At 49.6% G+C, this 23,991-nt stretch overlaps 1 protein-coding gene across 3 annotated transcripts in view; it reads right to left on the reverse strand.

The window, feature by feature from the left end:
- ESRRB (estrogen related receptor beta) overlaps positions 1 to 23,991 on the reverse strand; it is a 191,723-nt gene that overhangs the window by 56,197 nt on the left and 111,535 nt on the right. For all 3 annotated transcript variants that reach the window (XM_033187334.1, XM_033187335.1, XM_033187336.1), the window contains one exon: positions 6,520 to 6,929. In XM_033187334.1, the coding sequence (XP_033043225.1) occupies positions 6,520 to 6,929 (410 nt within the window). The remainder of the gene's footprint in view (positions 1 to 6,519; positions 6,930 to 23,991) is intronic.

Consider the following 23,991-nt stretch of genomic DNA (forward strand, 5'->3'; position numbering starts at 1 on the left):
CTTCACGAAGGTGCCTGCATCTGTCTATGAGCTCATCTATTCTCAGTGAGTGTCGTCATAGCCCCCAGTGACAAAAAAAAAACCCCTCCCTTTCATAGCATAGAACTGGGCAGGGTTGGAATAAACACTAACATGCACTACTGGGAGTTGATCATAGGTCTCTGAGAGCCAGGGGACTGAATCTGCCTAGTTCAATGCAGTGCAGAGGAGTGTTTCAGGTTTTGTGGATCAGGCCATCTCTATTGCAAATGCTCTGCTGTTGTAACGCTCAAGCAGCCACAGACAATATGCAAACAAATAGGTGTGGCTGTGTTCCAACAAAACTTGATTTATACAACCAAGGGTGGCCGGCTTGCAGGCTGTAGTTTGCCCATCTTCTCCCTCTTCCCTCCCACCCCCATTGTACTACCAGCCAAAAACACGGTAAGGGCTTAATAAAGATTGGTGGGCTGGGCGCAGTGCCCCATGCATGTAATCCCAACACTTTGGGAGGCTGAGGTGGGTGGATCACTTGAGATCAAGAGTTGGAGACCAGCCTGGCCAACATGGCGAAACCCCGTCTCTACTGAAAATACAAAAATTAGCCAGGTGTGGTGGTGCACGCCTGTAATCCCAGCTACCTTGGGAGGCTGCAGCAGGAGAATTGCTTGAGCCTGGGAGGCGGAGGTTGCAGTGAGCCAGGATTGCTCCACTGAACTCCAGCCTGAGCAACAGAGTAAGACTGTCCAAAAATAAAGATTGGTGGAGAAGGAATGACTCTGTCTTAGTCTTTTTCCCTAAATCTATCATGACATCCTTGTTTCTGCAAAATATCCCCCCATATTAGTACAACCATTGGATTGAGCAGAAGGAAGTGATCTAAACAAGAGGTAAGGTATGAGGTAACATGACTAACATGATTTTCAGAACTTTTCTTTCTTTCTTTTTCTTTTTCTTTTTTTTTTGAGACGGAGTTTTGCTCTTGTTGCCTAGGCTGGAGTGCAATGGCAAGATCTTACTGCAACCTCCAACTCCCTGGTTCACGCAATTCTGTCTCAGCCTCTCCAGTAGCTGGGATTACAGGCATGCACCACCATGCCGAGCTAGAGACGGGGTTTCATCATGTTGGCCATGCTGGTCCTGAACGCCTGACCTTAGGTAATCCACCTGCCTTGGCCTCCCAAAGTGCTGGGAGTACAGGTGTGAGCCACAGTGCCAGGCCACTTTTTTTTTTTTAAAGAAACTCCAGCTCTGTTGCTCAGGCTGGAGTATAGTAGCAGGATCATAGCTCACTGCAGCCTCCAAACTCCTGGACTCAAGCAATCCTCCCACTTCAACCTCCCAAGAAGCTGGGATTACAGGCACGAGCCACCATACCCAGCTAAGTTTTAAAAAATTTATTGTAGAGATGGGGTCTCACTTTGTTACACAGGCTGGGCTGGGCTGGAACTCCTGGCTTCAAGGGATCCTCCTGCCTCAGCTCCCAAAGTGCTGCCATTACAGGCAGGAGCCACCACATCTGGCCCAATTTTTAGAGCTTTCCAAGAATTTACAGGCACTCGTGAATGGATCATTCCATGACTTAAGCCCTCTGTCCACATAATAGGACTTTAAAACAAAAATGGCCTGAATATTAGGTGATTAGGAGACTATGTCCTGGTTTGGAGAACAGTGCTACACCTGTAGACTCACGGGCACTAAGCAGTAGATTCCAGCTACTAGGGCCAGGCACAGCGGCTCCTCCTTCTAATCCTAAGCACTCTGAGACTGGGGCAGGAGAATGGCTTGAGGCCAGGAGTTTGAGACCAGCCTGGGCAACATAGCAAGGCCTCATCTCTACCAAAACAAAACAAAAAACACAACAGATTCCAGCTTCTTAGGGGCAGAACCACACGCCTTTCTCTCCTGTTCCCCCTCTGCACCTTAGTCAGAGAGGGACTCAAAGAACGCTCACTGAGTTCTGAGTTTGTTTCTGTGGTTGTCCAATTCTAGGTCATTTTTCTCCTCTCTGTACTTTTCCAATTTTTCCAGATTTTCTACAGTTGCTACGTTTAGAAACAACAAAATCTGAGTGGGCATGGTGGCTCACGCCTATAATCCCAGCACTTCGGGAGGCTGAGGCGGGAGGATCACTTGAGGTCAGGAGTTCGAGACCAGTCTGGCCAACATGACGAAACCCCATCTCTACTAAAAATACAAAAATTAGTCGGGCGTGGTGGTACATGCTTGTAATCCCAGCTTCTTGGGAAGTTGAGCTGGGAGGTGGAGGTTGCAGTGAGCCGAGATCGCTGCACTCCAGCCTGGGCAACAGAGCGAGACTCTGTCTCAAAAAAAACAAGAACAAAATCTAAATCTTTGTTAGAACAAAACCAAAGAGTTAATAAAATAACCAGAGCAATCTGTCAGCCTTGAGTTTACTTTTCCCTGTCCTGAATATAAACCTCTTTCTGGTTACAAACTTGTAACTCGCCTTGTGGAAAGAGAACAGGCTGCAGCAGTTCAGTTCCAACTGCACAAATGCTGCTGTTTGTCTTTTGACTTCTACGAAGAGATCATTATCCTATTCACAGTAGCAAGTAATTAAGACTATTTACAAATCTTGCATTTGGACTCCTGACTTGCTGAGAACATTCGCAGGCACCTGGGCCTCTGTCAAGCACGCAATAGGATTTCTGAGTTTACACACATTTTCCTCTGCTTTCAAAAAATGTGATTCAAAACTCTCCAGCTCATCTAAGAACAACATGGTGGGAAGAAAATGTGACTGTCTTCTAACAAGCAATTCTTCAAAAACTGACCTCAAAGAGTCTAAAATAATGGCAACCTCTCCAAGACCACCTTCCAATTTAGAAAGAAAAATGTTGTTATCTCGGTAACTTCAATTGACTTAAACATTTTATGTTCCTCAAATATCTAATGATTTGTGTAAAAACCATCAGACTGGAGATTCTCATTCTTGGCTGAGGCAAGAGACAGGTTCACCATACAGTGTTTTTCAAATACAGAGATCCCAGGGCCTTCCCCCAGACTCAGACTCAGGGTGTATAAAGCGGGCAGAGATCAGGGTGCATTCATTTTTATGTCCTGGAGGCCAGCACAGTGCCTGATACAGATGATGCTCAATAAATATTTGCATGACAAAGATGGTAAAGGGGTCCTTCTGGGATAGTTAAGAAAACTGAGGTCTGCGGTTTCATGAAAACTTGCTCTACTCTTTAGAATTTTTATCATGTTTATTTTTTTAAAAGGGCTCATTTAAGAAATAAATCAATTTAAGATTGGGCGTGGTGGCTCATGCCTGTAATCCCAGCACTTCGGGAGGCTGAGGCAGGTGGATCACTTGAGGTCAGGAGTTTGAGACCAGCCTAGCCAACATAGTGAAACCACATCTCTACTAAAAACACAAAAAATTAGCCGGGTGTTGTGGCCGGCACCTGCAATCCCAGCTACTTGGGAGGCTGAGGCAGGAGAATCACTTGAACCCAGCAGGCAGAGGTTGCAGTGAGCCGAGATCATGCCACTGCACTCCAGCCCAGGTGACAGAGTGAGACCCCATCTCAAAAAAAAACAAAAAAATTAAAAAGAGATTTGTAACTAAAATAGCTAAAATAATCTGAGTACTGTTAGAGCAAAACAATTATTGTTTTATTTAAATATATGTAGATTACAAAAGTTTATTCTAAAGATAAATGTGGCTGTTGTTTTCATAATACTATGTCTTAAGTTATATTGTTAAAGTGAAAATAATAATCACAAACATTTGTTTGGTACTTACTAGGTGCTAGGCAATATTCTAAGTGCTTTATATGTATTAACTCACGTAAGCTTCTTAATAGCTCTATAAGGTAGGAACAATATCTCACTTTTTATTTTTATTTTTTAAATTTTTATTTATTTATTTTTGAGATGGAATCTTGCTCTGTTGCCCAGGCTGGAGTGCAGTTGTACCGTATCGGTTCACTGCACCCTCTGCCACCTGGATTTAAGCAATTCTCCTGCCTCAGCCTCCCAAGCAGCTAGGATTACAGGCACCTGCCACCATGCCTGGCTAATTCTTGCATTTTCAGTAGAGACAGGACTTCACCATGTTGGCCAGGCTAGTCTGGAACTCCTGGCCTCAAGTGATCCACCCTCCTCAGCTTCCCAAAATGCTGGGATTACAGGCGTGAGCCACCACGCCCAGCTGATATCTCACTTTTTAGATGAAGTAACTGAAGCACAGAGAGAAACAGGCAGCATGCCCAAGGTGCAGCTATAAGGGGAAGATGGAACTCTCTGACCAGGAGCCGTGGTGGTTAGCCAATGCACCACGCCATCTCAACTCATATGTGGAACTGGAAACATATCCAATCCTAATGTCCTCAATTGGTTTCATAAATAGATTGCCATCTGAAGAAACTTAAACACATATATATTTGTTGAATAAACAGAATCATCCCGGGGAAGCTCAGCCTGCCTCTTCTAAAGGAGAAATGAATGGGGTGGGTACATTCTGGGGACAGCCAGGCAGGGCCCTGAAAAGAGATCTGATGCAGGGGCAGGATGGATGGTTCCTGGATGTTCTCCAGTTTGGTCTGCAGTTTCTGTGCCAGTTGGATGGCACCAGCTCATCGCAATGACCTGCATGAGTAGGGATTTTGTCTATCCTACCACTAGCACCTATAGCCTGGCCTGGTGCTTAGTAGGTGCTCAACAGATACTTGACTAACTGAATGAAAGCACTGTATCCAGGGCCTGATGCAATTAAGAATCACAGCTATCGGCAAGGCATGGTGGCTCAGGCCTGTAATCCCAGCACTTTTGGAGGCCAAAGTGGGCCCAAGTGGATCACTTGAGTCCAGGTGTTTGAGACCAGCCTTGGCAACATGGCGAGACACCATCTCTACTAAAAATAAAATGAACTGGGTGTGGTGGTGTGCACCAGTGGTCCCAGCAGTCTCTCTCTGCCATGAATTTGATAACAGCCTTGTTGGGGCAGGCCCACCATTCCCCCCAATTCACCTCGTGGTGACTTTACAGAGCAACCCACCAGGGTTCTTACACTCCTTTGTTAGACTGATTCACTCTAGTACCCACAGAAAGAAGCTGCCACCCCCATGGCCATTGGAATGTGACTCAGCTGATATGTAAATGTATTGAAAAAAAGCTTATGGGTGTGGTGACAGCCACTGTAGTTCTAGCTACTTGAGAAGTTGAGGTGGTAGGATGGCTTGAGCCCAGGACTTCAAGGCTGCAGTGTGCAATAATCATGCCTGTGAATAGCCACTGCACTCCAGCCTGGGCAATAAGCAAGACCCTCATCTCTCTCTCTTTTTGAGATGAAGTCTACTCTGTTGCCCAGGCCGGAGTGCAGTGGCCCAACCTTGGCTCACTGCAACCTCTGCCTCCCGGGTTCAAGTGATTCTCTTGTCTCAGCCTTCCTGGTAGCTGAGATTACAGGCACTTACCACCACACCCAGATTTTTTTTTTTTTTTTGTATCTTTAGTAGAGATAGAGTTTCACCATGTTGGCCAAGCTGATCTTGAACTCCTGACTTCAAGGCCCACCTTGGTCTCCCAAGTGCTGGGATTACAGACGTGAGCCAGTGTGCCTGGCCCAAGACTCTCATCAAAAGAGAAGAGAAGAGAAGAGAGAAGAGAGAAGAGAAAAAGAAAAGAAAAGAAAAGAAATGAAAAGAAAAGAAAAGAAAAGAAAAAAGATCTTAAAAGATAGGTCAAACTGGGATCCAGACACGATGAGTTCCTGTCTTAATTACAACAGGCCTGAGTCTTCTACAATGAGAAAATACTCACATATTATTTGTTTTTTTGTTTGTTTCTGAGACAGGGTCTTGCTCTGTCTTCCAGGCTGGAGGGCAGTGGTGGCATCACAGGTCACTGCAGCCTCAGACTCTTGGGTTCAAATGATCCTCCCTCCTCAGCCTCCCAAGTAGCGAGGACTTGAGGTGTGTGCCACCATGCATTAATTAAAAAAAAAAAAATTTAGTGTTGGGGTCTTACTGTCTTGCCCAGGATGGTCTCAACTCCTGGCCTCGAGCTATCCTCTGGCCTTGGCCTCCCAAAATGCTGGGATTACAGGCATAAGTCACGTCTGGCGTTTTACTTGTATAAGTAAGAAAGACAAAAACAAGGTGAGGGACTCTTCATATGTCCCAAAAGTCTGGAATTGCAGGGCAAATTATGTTATGTTTTTCCCCCGCACAAAATAAACTTTTTGAGGGACACACATTTGACAGTGTATCCCATACCAGTGAGAAGCACCCAGGGTTTGGCATTCCTGTGGATTTTCTTTTGGTTTTCTGGGGCTCTGCATGGGGGAACTGAGGGGGTGGGGAACGCATGTCACTCAGCAACAGTCTTGCAGCTGTCCAGTCCCAGAATGAGAAGCCCTGAGCAAGGAAAAAGGCGCCCCACAGAAGTACTGCTCCAACAGCGCCCAGAATTGGCAGTCTCTTGGAATTCCTGGGGCTTCTGCCGAACCCGCAGGCAGGGTTGCCACCCCCCACCCCGCAACCAGGCTCCGCGAGGCCCACCACGCACCTTGGATGGTCCTCTTGAAGAAGGCCTTGCAAGCCTCACAGGAGGCCACGCCGTAGTGGTAGCCAGAGGCAATATCCCCGCACACGAGGCAGAGACGCTTGGGGATGGCGTTGAGCATGTACTCGCACTTGATGGCCGAGTCCTCCATCATGCCGCTGGCACAGTCCTCGTAGCTCTTGCGGCATGGGGTGCCTCCCAGCCCGGCGCCTGCAAACATGGGTGGCGAGTCCAGACCGTTGGCGTGGGTGCTCAGGGCCAGGCCAAAGCCACCGCTGGCGTCGGACGAGCCACTGGGGCTGTGGTGGCTGAGGGCATCGATGCCCGAGGATGGGCTGGACGGCTCAGTCTTGATGAAGGAGCCGCAGCTGGAGCCCAGGTGCCTGTCGTCTGAGGCCATCCTATTCAGCAGCCTGTGGACACAAATCGGGAAGTCAGCCCCAGCAAGATGCGGTGGGTGTGGCGGGCGGGTCCAGCCCCGCAGGTAGGGTGGCTGGGAAGGGCTCTATGCTAAGGCTTTGGTGAGATAAAACAATGGTGAAGAAGGTAAACTGGTCTCCACTCGGCACAGCCGGGAGCAAGTTTCAGACATTACCTCCAGAACCTTCTGAGGCCTCAAAGAAACTTTATTTTGATCAATAAACTTCAGCGAACCAGGTGTGGTGGCTCACACCTGTAAATCCCAGCACTTTGGGAGGCTGAGAGGGGAGGATCATTGCTTGAAGCCAGGAGTTTGAAACCAGCCTGGGCAACATAGGGAGACCCCATCTGGTAAAAAAAAAAAAAATTAGCCTGGCATGATGATGTATGCCTGTAGTCCCAGCTACTCAGGAGCTGAGGAGGGAGGATTGCCCAGGAGTTTGAGGCTGCAGTGAGCTCTGATTGCACCCCTACATTCCAGCATGGGTGGTAGAGTAAGACCCTATCTCCAAAAAAAAAAAAAAAAAAAAAACCTTCAGATTAGGCACCCTAGTTCTTTGCAAAGTTCTGATTTGAGGGTGACACACGATGGAAACTATTCACCCAAAATGTTTGGCCAACCTTCCTGCATAACAATAATACACAATGACTACAGTTTTATTTATTTATTTATTTTTTGAGATGGAGTCTCTCTCTGTTGCCCAGGCTGGAGTGCAATGGCCCAATCTCTGCTCACTGCAAGCTCCGCCTCCTGGGTTCAAGCGATTGTCCCGCCTCAGCCTCCCAAGTAGCTGGATTACAGGCACCCACCATCATGCTCAGCTAATTTTTGTATTTTTAGTAGAGACAGAGTTTCACCATGTTGACCAGGCTGGTCTTGAACTCCTGACTTCAGGTGATCTACCCATCTTGGCCTCCCAAAGTGCTGGGATTACAGGTATGAGCCACCGCACCCAGCCAATGGCTACAATTTAGCAGTCCTGGCAGTCCAGCTTTGGCCCAGAGACTCTAAGTACAGTGGCTTGGAGCTTCCCTGGGACACCTATCTTCACTAAGATCAGAACCAGAGGCAACAGGTCATTTGGCCAATTCAAGAAGGAATCTTGTGGCAAAAGTACCAGCCAGATTGGCTGCCCTCTGGGTTTTACAGCTGGTCCAGGCTTGGTACAAGAAGTCATGTCTGGAAGGTGGCTTCCAAAATCCCTCTCTCATTTCCCTTCCTAGACCCCGAGCAGACCAGCTTCTTCCCAGCCTACCTGTCCCCCAAGAGACACGTGTCTCCATTGGAATGCTTGAGGGAGCATTCTAACCCCAACTCTGAGCATCCGCCAACTATTTCTACCCACGAAGCCTCCCCGCCCACCCACAGAGTCCAGGTGAATTACCTGTATGGCAAGATCACTGTGTGGGGTAACAGAATGTTTCCTGTAAACCAAGCCCCTCTGCCCTGGCCGTGCTGGTGGAGGAGAAGGTGGGCAAGGGTGTGCCCCTCCCACATACCAACTCCCAGGATGAAGGGAGGGGACCTGTTCCTCTCTCAACATGGACAAGAAAGGCAGCTGAGCTCACACCTGAGAGATTAAGGTGTGTGTTCAGGGAAACCCAGCTGTGGGTCACATTCCAGCCAGGATTGAGTCTGAGGGCGGCCTGGATGGTGGTGATCTGTCCCTGTCCTCAACAGGCTGCCTCACTCCCTGAGCCTCCTCTATGGAGGTAGAGAGGAGGCTCATGCTTATGTCTGGAGCAGGTGAAAGGAAAGAGGGAAAGATCTTGGAGAGGAGCAAAGGATGGGGAGGTCATAGGACAGTCCGCCAATGGAAAGACAACTCATGGGTGCCAGGGAGGATCTCTCCCTCTTATCACACCCACAGAGCGCACTCGCATCTTGCAACTCAAGGCCAAACAGCAATGCCACAAAATGTGTCTGTGCAACCTTATGATGGGGAGAGGCCTCCACTGTCCCTGGTCTCATTAATGGTTAATACAAATTAACCCCTCCTGGCTGGGTGCGGTGGCTCATGCCTGTCATCCCAGCACTTTGGGAGGCCGAGGTGGGTGGATCACTTGAGGTCAGGAGTTTGAGACCAGCCTGGTCAACATGGTGAAAGCCCGCCTCTACAAAAAATATAAAAATTATCCAGCATGGGCTGGGCACGGTGGCTCACATCTGTAATCCCAGCACTTTGGGAGGCCGAGGCAGGCAGATCATGAGGTCAGGAGATCCAGACCATCCTGGCTAACACGGTGAAACTTGGTCTCTACTAAAAATACAAAAAATTAGTTGGGTGTGGTGGCAGGCGCCTGTAGTCCCAACTACTTGGGAGGTTAAGGCAGGAGAATGGCGTGAACCCAGGAGGTAGAGCTTGCAGTGAGCCGAAATCGTACCACTGCACTCCAGCCTGGGCAACAGAGCAAGACTCCATCTCAAAAAAAAAAAAAAAAAATTATCCAGGCATGGTGGCACCGGCCTGTAGTTTCAGCTACCCGGGAGGCTGAAGCACGAGAATCACTTGAACCAAAGAGGTGGCGGTTGCAGTGAGCCGAGATCGGGCCACTGCACTCCAGTCTGGGCAACAGAGCAAGACTCTGTCTCAAAAATTAATTAATTAATTAATTAACCCCTCCTGAGGGGCTGCCCTTGACTATGGCCGAAGTCAAGGAACTCACTTTCCCACAGACCAGAAGCTGGGGGCTATAGACACAAAGATAAAAGATAACTTGAGGCTCCTACTCTCCAGAATTTCAGAACTCCCAAAATGTAGTGTGTGAAGACAGAGACTCCTGGGTCTCTTCTGCTCCCCATGGAATGGCCCTGAGTCCTCGGAGACACCCTCCTATAAGCCCCAGTCCCCTGGTTGATAATCTCCTCCAAGTCCTTCTACATCTCTGTGATCATCTCCCTGGGCACTGCCACACAACTTCTTCCCAACCACCAGTGGAGTCCCCAGGAAAGACCGTCAGCCTGGCAAGGCCATCATTTGCCTGAGCATCTGATGGGCAGGCAGGGGTGCACCTTGCTCCTCGGGCACCCTTCCAGGAGGCAGGCAGAATAGAACTGACCACGCCCTAACTTTTAGTCCCCTCCTGCTCTCCTGATGACCGCTTTAGGTTTTGCTTTTCACAGGAAGACCCTAGGGCACTGTGAAAAACCCTGCTGAGCAAGACAGCTCCCAGACCCCAGGGACCTTCAGCCCAAACCTTCCCCATGCTGCAGAGGGCTCCAGAGATCTCAGGAGATACACATGACATAAACAGTAATTACAGCAGTGGTGATGTAGTGAGCAAGTGCTCTATGTCCCTGCTTCAGATCTGTGCCTTGATGGATAAGAGGCATTTGCCCCAAGGAAAGTAAATGGAAAGCTCCCAGCCCCTCCCAGGAGAGGGCAGCCCACGTTTTCCCAGCTGCCTCCCCGCACCGTCTCATGGCTGGACAACCCTGAAGGACACCAGAGCAGGCAGCGGTTTGCTCCCCAAGCCTTGGTTTCCTCTTCTGCTCCCCTCCTTGATTCAGAAGGGTGCAAGGCATCCTGCAGTGTTGGGGCCCCACCTCCAGGCCCTGGACGGAGACCCCCAGGGCTGAGAGAGAAGTAAAGCAGATGCTGGCCTCTATCAGGGTTGGTGCAGAAAGCCCGCTATTAACTCTTTCAGGGTTGGTGTGGGAAACCCGCTATTAATTTAGAGCCTGAATCCCAACTCAGGGGTGGGGGGGTCTAGTAATTTCAGTCCTCCAGCTTTCTCATTTCCATGACTTTTCTTTTTTTTTTTTTTTTTGGTATGGAGTCTCACTGTGTCACCCAGCATGGAGTGCAATGGCGTGTTCTTGGCTCACTGCAGCCTTCCTGGGTTCAAGCAATTCTCCTGCCTCAGCCTCCTGAGAAGCTGGGATTACAGGTGCCCGCCACCACAACCAGCTAATTTTTGTATTTTTAGTAGAGACGGGATTTCACCATGTTGGCCAGGCTGGTCTCGAACTCCTGACTTCAGGTGATCCGCCTGCCTTAGCCTCCCAAAGTGCTGGGATTACAGGCGTGAGCCACCGCGCCCCATCTCATTTCTGTAACTATTATTTTGGCCTCCTCAGCACGCCTTTTCCAGGAACTGTCAATGTGCACCTACTATGTGCCAAGTGCTAGCCAGATAATGGGAACAAGACAGGAACAGCTCACGATCTCAAGACGCTCATACTTCCGTAGGAACAACAGACACTAAACCAACATAAGTGCACAGAGCGCCAGAAAGGGCCATGCGGGTGCCATGCTGATGGGGGCACTGCTATGATGCCTCTGGTCTTGCTTCATTCACTCGCTCATTCTTCATATTTTCAGACTATATGAAGACCCCCAGAAAGCCACAGCTTCTTTTCTGGGTTGAAATTCTTCCAGGCTCTTTCTTCTGCCTGTTTTCCTCACTCTCAGGAGCCACCCGGCTGCCCCTCTCAGAGGCTGGGAGATACTAGCGGCTGCCCATCATGCCCCAGCTGCATGCGAGACACCTTCTTCCGTGCCATCTTATTTAATCCTTACAGCCTGTCCGCTCTGCCCTCCTATCCCCACCTTACAGAAGGAAAAGGCTGGCGCTTGGAGCCTGTCCCATTCGCTTGAGTCCTAGGAGAAGGAAAAGGCTGGAGCTCAGAGCCTGTCCCATTTACTCGAGTCCTGGGAGAAGCTGTGGTCCGAACTTGACTGCAGGTCCATGTTCCTTGCTTCATGACACTCTGCCTCTCTGCTATCAGGCCTGGGCAAGAGCCACTCCAGGCAAGGACCTCAGCTTTCCAACCCCCCAAAATGCAGACAATGTCTGACTGCCACCCAGAGTTCCAAACCCTAGAATCCTGTCACTGCTCTTTCTTTTTGCTTTTCTTTTTCTTTCTTTTATTTTCTTTGAGACAGAGTCTGGCTCTGTCGCCCAGGCTGGAGTGCAGGGGTGCGATCTCAGCTCACTACAACCTCTGCCTCCTGGGTTGAAACAATTTTCTTGCCTCAACCTCCCGAGAGGCTGGGATTACAGACGCGTGCCTCCACGCCTGGCTAATTTTTGTATTCTGTTTTTTTCAGTAGGGACAGGGGTTCACCATGCTAGCCAGACTGGTTTTGAATTCCTGACCTCAAGTGATCCCCTGCCTTTACCTCCCAAAGTGCTGGGATTACAGGATGGGCCACCACCCTTAGCCTTGCTGTTATTTCTTAACCTATAAAGTGTCAGAATAGAGAACTCTCTGGAAGTAGAGCGGGAGAGAGGCACAGTGCTCTCTGAGCTGCCTGGTTCCTGAGGTACCAGGCAGGGGAAAGAAAGTTGCTGGAGAGGCCAGACCCTCTGGGAGACCTGCCCACTCCCTCCATCTGTCCTTAGCCCCCAGGACCTCATGTGTTCATTCAAATGAAAAATTTAAAGGCAGGCCAGGTGCAGTGGCTCACACCAGGCGTGGTGGCACATGCCTGTAATCCCAGCCACTGGGGAGGCTGAGGTGGGCAAATTCCTTGAACACAGGAAGCAGAGGCTGCAGTGAGCCAAGATTGTGCCACTGCACTCCAGCCTGGGTGACAGAGAGAGACCCCGTCTCAAAAAAATTAAAATTAAAATTAAAAATGTAAAGGCAGGACAGAGGGAAAGAAGTCCAAGAAGAAGGCAGAGAAGATGTAACCAGAGGTGTGGGAAAAGGGAAAAGCAGAGCACGTCATGGAAATGGGATGAGCAGAGCCATCTAGAAGGGCAATGGGCAACAGATTCCATCCTATAAGGTCAGGTGAAGTGAGAAGGGGCAAGTATCCCCACACTTAGCAGTCAGGAAGTGGCTGAGGACATTCACCAGAGCAGGGTTACTGCACGGTGGGGACAGAAGCCACTTTGCAATGGCTGGAAGTAGTGAATGCAGACAATTCTTTCAGGAAAATTGGCCGTGAAGGGTAGAGGACTGGGCGGAGCAGGGGTGCCTTCATGAATACCTTCAGGCAGCACCAGCTACCTTGTAAATAAAGCATGCCCTCCTGGACTTGGGGGCTGTGGCGTGGAGAAGGAATGTTTTGTTATTATTGTCGGTATTAGTTGTCAGCTTCTTTGATGAGAAGGAGGTGTGTTGAGAATGTAAGGAATTCAAGGTATTTAAAAATTAGGTATCCATACCTCCCAGTTGGCCCTGAGCAATCTTGCTCCTACTGCGGGCCCAGTGTCATTACCATCACCGTCCCCCCTTCTCTCCCTGAAGTAGATCACGAATCACATGGCTACCCTATATTAAATATTAGCAGTAAAGAGCAAAATCAACACTTAATGGCTGAAGACACAAAATTCATGTCAGCTTTTCTCAAACTGTACTTCAGTCTTCACCAGAGGCAGCTGAAGGGCTTGCTGAACAGGTGGCTTCCTAGACCTGATCCCACTGACGTCATGTTTTGAAGAAGCATCTCTGCAGGCAGGGCCCAAGAGATCCGCAGGGAGGTTTGGTTTGGTTTTGGTGGTGCCGCTGTGATTCTTAAGGGTGTTGATTTTTCAGGGTGTGATTCCTAAGGGTGGGGTACCACTGGAAGAAGGGATGCCATCGTGAGAGGATCTTGTAAGAATTTGCAAGGAATCTGGCTGAGTGTGGTGGCTCATGCCTGTAATCCCAGCACTTTGGGAGGCCAAGGTGGGCAGATCACTTGAGGCCAGGAGTTAAAGACCAGCCTGGCCAACATGGCAAAACCCCATCTCTACTACAAATACAAAAATTAGCTGGGTATGGTGGCACACACTTGTAGTCCTAGCTACCAAGAGGCTGAGGTGGGAGAATTGCTTGAACTTAGAAGTCAGAGGTTGCAGTGAGCCGAGATCGCACCACTGCACTCCAGCCTGGGAGACAGAGTAAGACTCCGTCTCCAAAAAATAAATTTAAAAAAAGTTTTCAAGGAATTTGGAGTGCAGTTAGAGAAATAGCTTATGCAGGCCAGGTGTGGTGGTTCACACTTGTAATCCCAGTACTTTGGGAGGCTAAGGCAGGCAGATCACTTGAGGTCAGGAGTTTGAGACCAGCCTGGCCAATATGGTGATACCCCGTCTCTCCTAAAATACAAATTAGCTGGGTGTGGTGGTGTGCACCTGTAATCCCACTACTCGGGAGGCTGAGGCAGGAGAATCACTTGAACCTGGGAGGCGGAGGTTGCAGTGAGCTGAGATTGTGCCACTGCACTCCAGCCTGGGTGACAGGGTGAGACCTGGTCTCAAAAAAAAAAAAAAAGAGAAATAGTTTATTCAGTAAGAGTGAGAGGGAAGGTTGGCTGTACAGATGGGAAGTTTGTAGGTGGCAGAAGGGGGCACTGAGTGAGGCCCTCTTTACCCCCAAACCCACCCACACCACCTCCACTCAGCCTCTAGTGACTCTGTGAAGTAGGAGGGACAGGGAGTGAAGGCGAGGACCGGAGGGCAGGAGGGCTAGGAGAAGGAGGAAAGTCTGCAGTAGCAACTGTGGGACAAGGAGGGAGCAGAAATCTGGGACACAAAGGTCCTCCAGGCCCCTTAACTCTTGATGCAGGTGCGATGATGCAAGGGGGCCCCATCTCCAGCAGCTGAGACCTGGGCTTCCATCCTCGGCACTACTGACATCTGAGGCTGAGTGATTCCATGTTGTGGGGCTGTCCTGGCACTGCTGGATGCTCAGGAGCACCCCCGCCCTCTACCCACTCAATGCCCATAGCACCCTGCCCCCAAATACGTGAGCCAAAACCTACAGACGTTGCCAAATGTCTCCCTGGGAGCAAAACTGCTGAGAACCACTGACTTAGAAGTATGAGGGAAGAGAGTGGACAAGAGAGGGATGTCAGAAAGGGCAGGATTGGGAGAAAATGGAGAGGCGGTGATGGTGGTCTCCAGGAGGCTGAGGTCCAGCAGGAGGAAGTAGCAAGAAAGCTGGAAGGTTGGGAGACAGAGTCTAGGCCTGAGACTAACACTTCAGATTTTAGAGGTGGCCATGGGGTGGTGGCTGAGCCGGTGTCCAGGAGGAGTAGCTGCAGGATGAGGCGGGAGGCAGCTGACCCTTGTGTTCTGGGGAGGAGCAGGGAGTGTCAAGTCCATCATCTGTGGCTGGCTGGGACCCAGCTCCCCACTGGATCGATGACTATTGACTCTTGGTGGGGAGGGAAGAGACGCCCATCTAAGCAGCCTTTGAAAGGGCAGTAGTCAGTGGTCGAAGCCCCTCGGGGCATCATTTTCCCTTTGATTCATCTCCTAACTGGAGCTTAGCAAGCACTGTCCTGGCCTCAATTTCACCCCCATCTGATTAAACGCGGCCTCCCTCGTGCTCCAACCCAGCTCTGCCCTGGGCCTTCTCAGTAGCCAGCGTGGGACCCTGTTCCCTGCACAGCCTGATCCCCGGGGATGCCGAGCTTGCTGGGGGGCTCTTCCTGCCTCGGCTGGACATTGCTCTGCTGGACCACAAAGCAGGTTGAAGATTTTCCTGATGCAGAGATCAGGGGAAGCTCAAAAGTTCTGAATGAAACTCAAATTGCAGAACTATTTTCCCTTAACATCTAGAGGAAGACAGATTTCAGGGTATCAACAAGAGATCATCATCTGTGTTTTTTGTTTTGTTTTGTTTTGTTTTGTTTGAGATGGAGTCTTGCTCTGTCATCTAGGCTGAAATGCAGTAGCTCGAGCTCAGCTCACTGCAACCTCCACCTCTCAGCTTTAAGTGATTCTCCTGCCTCAGCCTCCTCAGTAGCTGGAACTACAGGTGTGTGCTCCCACGCCAGACTAATTTTTGTATTTTTAGTAAAGACGGGTTTCACCATGTTGGCCAGGCTGGTCTTGAACTCCTGACCTCAGGTATTCTGCCCACCTCGGCCTCCCAAAGTGCTGGGATGACAGGGATGAGCCATCATGCCCAGCCTCTCATGGTTTTTTAAGCTGGAATCTCAAGAATCTATCCCACACTAGGTGGCCTGCTGCTGGTCAGAGGGCAGCAGACAGAGGAATGGACTGGCCTGATAAGCATCTAGCCTGCTTTCCTCTGTGGGGTAGAGTCTACCCACCACACCCAAGAATCTGGGTCAGGCTGAAGGACGGCCCCCAGAGCCTCTTCCCTCCTGGGGCCATGCATTTAAGAGCTGGAACAAGCAGCTGGGCCACTTAATGGCTACAAGCCTGAATGCTGGTAGCAGATGTGTCAGTTCTATCCCTGATTGCTGTTGACTTTGAGTAACCAGGTCATCCTCTCTGGACCTCAGGGTCCTCATCTGTAAAATGGGCTCAATCACAGCCTGTCCTTCATAGAGTTGAGCAAGAGGCAATGAAGGCGAAATGCTTCGAACAGCGCAGGTGCGGAGCCAGCACTCGGTGGATGTTGCCTGAGGCCGTGATTCTTCTCAGGAAGTCCAGTGGGCAGGCTGTGGTTAAGCCCAGCAAACCCCTTCCCTCATCCAAGCTCCCCAGACCTAGAATTGAGGATGATTCTACAAGGAACTTGCCATAGACCAGGAGGGAAAGGGGCTGGCTGGGCAAATTAAGAAGATAAACAAGCCTGACACGGGAATCCACTCCACAGAAGAAAAATGGTTTCTGAACACTTGAGAGATTCTTATGTACATTTCAATAATTAATTTGCTAACCAGGAGCCGTCAAAAGCTATCCATTAAAGCAGATCCTCGGACGCTCTAGCAAGGCTTTGTGTCACCAATCAGCCCCTCAGGCACCTGGAACTAATATAACTAAATTTCCTTTAAAATAGTATTAAAGAATGCAGAATGCCTCTAACAGGAGGGTAGGATGGGGAGGACCATGTGGCTAGAAGCAAATTACTGTCAAGGTTCCAGTTTTCCTGTTGAACATGGATTCATGGGCACTTATTACATGGGAGGGAGGGTAGGGAAGGATGGAAGGAAGGAAGGAAGGAAGGAAAGAAGGAAGGAAGGAAGGAAGGAAGGAAGGAAGGAAGGGGCAAGTAGGCCAATGGCTAAGTGTTACTAACCAATGATAATGATGAATCCAGTTCTGTGCACTGAGATCCATTAATTACACACACACACACACACATAAAACTTAAACTCAGACTTTTCATCAAATTGACCTTCCCTCTGAGTAGTCTGAACTGCCTATTTTGTTTTATTTTTATTATTATTATTTTTTTGAGACAGAGTTTCGCGCGTGATCTCGGCTCACCACAACCTCTGTCTCCCGGGTTCAAGCGATTCTCCTGTCTCAGCCTCCTGAGTAGCTGGGATTACAGGCATGCGCCACCACACCTGGATAATTTTGTATTTTTAGATGCGGTTTCTCCATGTTGGTCAGGCTGGTCTGGAACACCTGACTTCCGGTGATCCACCCGTCTCAGCCTCCCAAATTGCTGGGATTACAGGCATGAGCCGCCACACCCAGCCTCAACTGCCTATTTTATTCATAGTTGGTGATGTTTTAATTGCTCCTGTATGATTGAATCTTGGGTATGTGTATCTTTCAACTTTCAACAATAGGTAACATTTTTCTGGCCACACACTTCAGCACAGCTGGAGTCACTGAATCCTAAGTTCTCAGAGATTTTTCTGACTACCCTGGTGACTTTCAGATAATAGAACAGTCCTAAGAAACCAATGACTTGCTCAAACTTATTAACTAGAATGCCAGGCTGCTGCAGGGGAGGCTGGGGCTGATGGGGCATTAGAGACACAGCGAGTGGTGACCTGTCCTGGAGGATGAGCTAACTTAGAAAGCAGCCCTCCGATACCCTCTGTGTCCACGTTGCTAACATGGCCCCTTCTTTGTGACGGTTCCACTGTATTTGGCCTCCTCAGGAATGTTTTCCTAATGCTTTCTTTCTCTTTGTCCCCTTGGGGGCCCTGTGGGACCCAGGGCTGCAGAATGACCCAGGAGCATGGTGGTGGCTTCAGCGAGAGCTTGCCTCCCTCTGCATGCTCTGGAGCCCAGGCAAAAAATCTGTAATTAAGCATCTTGTCGTTAGAAAGATTAGTCAAAACCAGGCTGATCCCCGACAACTGATTGAAATCTCATTCCGCACAAATTACGGCATGGAAAATAATGATGGGTAATTAGTGCCTTTCAATCAGGGCTTTTTATCCATGATTTTCCAGGCTGCAGGCATCACAATGAGAAGAGAGAGGCTCTACCAAGGCAGAGATAACTGGAGGCAGAGTGGCTGCCCTGGGACAGCCGGGAGTCCCAGTTCACTGGCCAAGCGCGGCACACGTGAGCTCAGGCTCACAGAGAGTGGCCGCTGCTGGCTTTTGGAAACTTCAGCCCTCACTTGGGTCCTCTCAGTCAAGTGTCCTTATGCAGGGCCTAGTGGTACCTGGTAGCTCTCACTTTAGTCCACCTAGCCTTGGCCAGCTCTGGGCTCTGACCACCACAAAGGGGTGTGTTTGAGGGAAGGACAACATCAAAAATTCAGAATATGCCCCCAAATACACCTCTAGTATCCTTCTTTTCTGTAGCTATTGGAGCTCTGACATCTGTGAATTTAGCTTAACTTTTCTCAAATCTGTTTTTATTTTCACTCTATATCAAAACAGTGATGTGGCATAAATATCCTACCTAATGGCCAGGTGCGGTGCTCACGCCTGTAATCCCATCGCTTTGGGAGGCCAAGGTGGGCAGATCATCTGAGGTCAGGAGTTCGAGACCAGCCTGACCAACATGGAAAAACCCCGTCTCTATGAAAAGCACAAAAGTACAGGCGTGGTGGTGCATGCTTGTAATCCCGGCTACTCGAGAGACTGAGGCAGGGGAACCACTTGAACCTGGGAGGCGGAGGTTGTGGTGAGCCAAGATTGCGCCATTGCACTCCAGCCCGGGCAACAAGAGCAAAATTCTGTCTAAAAAACAAAAACAAAAACAAAACATATATATGTCCCACCTACTGTCATTGAACACACTCAGTAGCCTCCAGATGGCTTTAGTCCTCACAATAGCCATGGCGCTGGGCCAGAGAGCTTTGTGGTTAGAGCTGGACTGCTTGGGTTTGAATCCTAGCTCTGCCCCTTATGAATGGGGTTATTTAACCTTTAGATGCCTCAGTTTTCTCATCTGTAAAATAGGGATGTGAATTACAATATTCATCTCATCGGGTGGTCTTGAGAATTAGTGAGTTAATGCAGAAAAGAGCTTAGAACAATGCCTGGCATATAGGAAGTACTTAATAAATATTAAGAGTTGTTTCTAGCATCCCTGTTTGGTAATGAGGAGACAGCTTCCATTTAGATTCTTTAAAAAGTTCAATCCTAAATCAGGTAAGACCGTCTTACTCCCTCTCGCCTTCTATCGTTCATCCATCCGTGCATCTTCCCACCCACCCATTTCATTGTGTATTTGCATGCCTGTTACTTCCACTGACACAGTCCCATTTCAGGCAAAGGGGCCCACATTCAGGCACTGCTAGAACTGACTACCCAGCACTAGCCTGTCCCCTGGGAACTGCATCTGACCCCAACATACATTGCCTGTCTTTCTGTCTGTGCACACGCACGTACACATACACACACACACACACACACACAAAGCTCCTGCAGGAATTGCCATATTCTTAGAGACATCCTATATCTACCTTCCTGGCTCAGCTTATTGACCCAGGGTGGGCTCCTGATCCAAGCTGGGCCAGTGAGTCTCTGCCATTAGATTTTTGGTGTCAGGGCTGCCTCTCCAGGGACAGAGGCAGTAAGATGGACAGCTCAAGAGCTGAGCAAGGTCATCCTTCCCTCCCATGTGCAGTGAGAGAGAAGAATATCGAAGCTGGCAGCAGAGAGAAGCAACGGTTGAGGCAGAGAGTCCTGGGAGCCCCAGTTGCTGTTGGCAATTGCTCCTATGCCCCTGCAGCATCTCTGCTCAGGTGAACGAGCATGGCCTGATTCCCTGATGCTATAGTCCACTCAAGGGGGCTTCTCGCATTTAACCAAAACAGTAGCTCACACATTGTCTCTTTCATTCATTCACTCATTCAACTACTATTGTCTTAAATTTTTTTTTTTTTTTTTTTTGTAGAGACAGAGTCTCCCCATGTTGCCCAGACTGGTCTTGAACTCCTGGGCTTAGGAAATCCTCCCACCTCAGCCTCCCAAATTGCTGGGATTACAGGTGTGAGCCAGCATGCCTGGCCTCAACTATTGTTCTTTGAATATCTACTGCATGCTTGACACTTTTGCAGCCCTGGGGATACACTGGTGAGCAAGGTGATTGGGTCCCTGCCCTCAAGGAGAGACAATACCATAGTTCATTGACTCGGAGCTATACCATTTTTTCACATTTTACCATCTTGGCAATCAGAATTCACCTGAAATCAATGGCATGTCTTAGTTTAATTGAATTAGTGGTTCCAGAAATCATGGTGTCCCTTGCAATAGACGATGTCATAAATTCAATGACATACGATAAACAGTGTAGCTGAGACTGCCATGAGTTCAACAAAAGTTAATTCATTTTCTTGCTAGACACCAGGAGGACTACATTTCTAGTGTCACCCTGGCCGTTGGCTATGGCCATGTGACTGGGTCTTGGCCAATGGGATGAGGGCAAAGTGATATAAGCCACTCCCTTTTCTGGCCCATAAAAATCTCCATAGACTCTTGCCCTCCTCCCCCACTCCACTCCCTCCCCTCCTCTCTCCAATTCCTCTCTCTTCCCCCATCTTCAGGCCAGGGGGTTCCAAGACCCTGGGGGATAGCAGAGCCACAAATTAGCAGGAGCCTGGGTCCCTGAACACCTTGTGAAAGGCCACCTGCCAAACACCCTCACCTGTGGGCGATACCAACTTCTGCTGTGTTAAGCAACCGAAACACTGGGCTTATGTGAAACAATGCCAAGTGTCATCCCCCCAACATGTTAAGTAAACAGCCAAATGGTATCAATGCCGTTAGTGCTGAGTGCTATGAGAAACAGCAGGGAGGGCTGGGTGTGGTGGCTCACACGTGTAATCCCAGCACTTTGGGAGGCTGAGGCTCCCAAAATTAGCTGGGCGTGGTGGTGGGCACGTGTAATCCCAGCTACTCGGGAGGCTGAGGCAGGAGAATCACTCGAACCCAGGTGGTGGAGGTTGCAGTGAGCTGAGGCAGAGGTTGCAGAGATCACACCACTGTACTCCAGCCCGGCCGACAGAGTGAGACTCTGCCTCAAAAAACAAACAAACAAAAAACCAGCAGGGAGGACACAGCATAGTGGGTCGGGGGAGTACCCAGATAGAGCTGCCAGAGAGGGCTTCTCTGAGAAAGTGGCATTTAAGCGGGGGCCTGAAGAAGAGAGGGAGGGGCCACACAGGGAAAGCTCTGTGTTGGAGGGACAGCAGGGAAATCCGTTGCTGGAAGGGAGGAGGAGGGGGAGGAAGGCGGGGAGGAGGGAGGGGCAGGCAGAACCCCCACACAGCCAGGGGCACTCAGGCAGGCCAGGACAGAAGGGCATCCAGCCCACCCGCATCCAATGTTTGAGTCCCTGTCCCTGAATCCCAGACATGTGACCACCTGCCTTGTAAAGACCCTAGTGATAGAGAGGTCACTAGTTCAGGAGGCAAATATTTACGTCTTGCTCAGAATGCTAAAAAAAAATAATAAAAATAAAAATAAAAGGGTTTTTTTTTGTGAAAAGTAAAAGTGTTTCTTCCCTCTGAGTTTCCAGTTGCAGTTTATACAACCCCACCCCTCAGGACTTACAGAACAAGTCTAAGCCCTTCCATGAGACAGCCCTCCAGACTGTGGAAGGCAGCTCCTGCTCCCTGTGGATCCTCCCCTCTCCTCACCAGGGTCAACATCCCCTGCACTTCTAAGAATAAGCCGTCTGCTCTGTCTTCTCTTCTTAAAGAACAGCAGCAGGCCAGGAGCAGTGGCTCACACCTGTAATGGGATTTACAGGTGTGAGCCTCAGGGAGGCTGAGGCGGGCAGATCACTTGAGGTCAGGAGTTTGAGACCAGCACCACCAACATGGTGAAACCCCATCTCTACTAAAAATATAAAAACTAGCCAAGCATGGTGGTACACGCCTGAAATCCCAGCTACTTCAGAGGCAGAGGCAGGAGAATCACTTGAACCTGGGAGGTGGAGGTTGCAGTAAGCCGAGATTGCACTACTGCACTCCAGTCTGGGCAACAGAGTGACACTGCGTCTCAAACAAACAAACAAACAAACAAAAAAGAGTGTTAGAACTGAGCACAGCTCTCCAGGTGAATTCTGCCCAGTGCAGAGCAGAGCATTACTGACAGCTCCCTTATCCTGGACACTATACTTCTGCATATACAACCCAGGATGCAATCGGTGCTTGGCTCATGTTGCTGACCTCCACTCTGATCACACATCTGAGTCTCTTTTGTGCGGGTTGTGACTGGGCCTCACTGCTGCCCCCTGTGCATTCCCAAAGGACAGTGTGCAGACCCATACAACGAAGGGGACAAAACTTCTATCCACTCCCTGGTCATGGCCATGGCCCTTTCTACATGGCCGTGTGCACACCAGGACAGGATCAGGGTCTGAGAAAGGAGGTCAGCCGGTGCCCCACGAGCAGAACCCACATAGGAAGCTTAGGGCTCCCAGCAGTCATTCTTCATCCTGACTCGATTTTTCAGTCTTTGTGCAAAGGGGCAGCCTGGGCAGATGACAAAGAGGCGTCTTAACTCAGGTGGACAGATAGGGACTGGCCACTGCAGCCAACTGGGATCCCTGTTCTGATCTCTGTAACGACAACAGAGCTTGCTCTCTATGCTCAGGACAATGGTTATTAAATCATTGATTTCTTGCAACAACTAGTTGAGCTACTATCATTTCCCCCATTTTGCAGATGAGCAAACTGAGGCCCAGAGGGGTTAAATATCTTGGCAGGGACCACGCAGCCAGAAAGTGCTGTCGTGAGTTACATCACGAAGGGGAGTAAGTCACAACACTCCTCTGCTCAAGACAGCCGGGGTTCTGGTGAAGCAGGAGTCCTTGCCACAGCTCAGAAGGCCTCCGGGTCTGCCCCCCAACCTCTGTCATGCTATCTCCTGCCCGCTCTCCCCTGAGGTCACTCCATCCCAGCCATACTGGCCTCCTGGCTGGTTCTTGACGACACCAATCACGTTCCTTCCTCAGGGTCTTTGCTCCCCGTATACGATGGCAGAGGCTGTCTGTTTTCTTTCCTGCCCTACTCCAGTGTCTAGAATAGTGGTAGACACACAGAAGGTGCAGAATAAATATTTGTTGAACGAGTAAGGAGGGTTAGGTGGGATCTAAGGACCCCAGTCAAACCACCATTACAGTTTCCAGAGGCCTGCACTCCCTCAGGATGTGACAGTCACAGGCCTGAGGCACAGGACAGGATCAAGGTCTGAGAAAGGGAGTCCGCCAGCGCCCCAGGAGCAGAACCCACAGAGCCCCTGGGGCCCAGTGAAGCCCACGAAGGTTCCTAAATGATCCACCTTGCCATCAGTTTTGATCGAATTCTGATCATCCTGGTTTAAAGAGTTTATGAAAGGATGGTGTGGTGGCTCACGTCTGTAATCTCAGCAATTTGGGAAGCCAAGGCGAGCAGATCACCAAGGGAGCAAAGACCCTAAGGAGTTCGAGACCAGCCTGGCCAACATGGGGAAACCCCCTCTCTACTAAAAATACAAAAACTAGCCAGGTGTGGTGGCATCCACCTGTAATCCCAGCTACTCAGGAGGCTGATGCATGAGAATCGCTTGAGCGTGGGAGGCGGAAGATGCAGTGAGCCGAGACTGTGCCACCGCACTCCAGCCTGGGTGACAGAGAGAGACTCTGTCTCAAAAAAACAAAACAAAACAAGTTTATGAAAGATGTATGCATTTTTCTTACTTTCTGGTTTTGGTTGCTTTTTTGTAAGTACCCCAAGCCACTCAATGTGTTGGCCGGCAACTTAGAGAGGCTAGAGTCTGAGAGCCAGTCATTGAGACATCTGCTTTCAAAATGCTAAAAACTATATGTTAACACAGAATCAATGTAATTTGTAAAGAAACTGTGGGAAACGGGGCTGGAAAGGGGTTGCTTGACTTCAGAGCCAGAACCCCACTGTGTAAAGAAAAATGTTTCACCGCCCCCTGCCCTTGAGAGAGGGAACTGACGGGGCCTGGGCATGAGGGCTCTGGGCCCAGCTCACCTGGATCAGAA

Source organism: Trachypithecus francoisi, unplaced genomic scaffold, assembly GCF_009764315.1.
Source record: "Trachypithecus francoisi isolate TF-2019V2 unplaced genomic scaffold, Tfra_2.0 Lachesis_group3, whole genome shotgun sequence".
Taxonomy (NCBI): Eukaryota; Metazoa; Chordata; class Mammalia; order Primates; family Cercopithecidae; genus Trachypithecus; species Trachypithecus francoisi.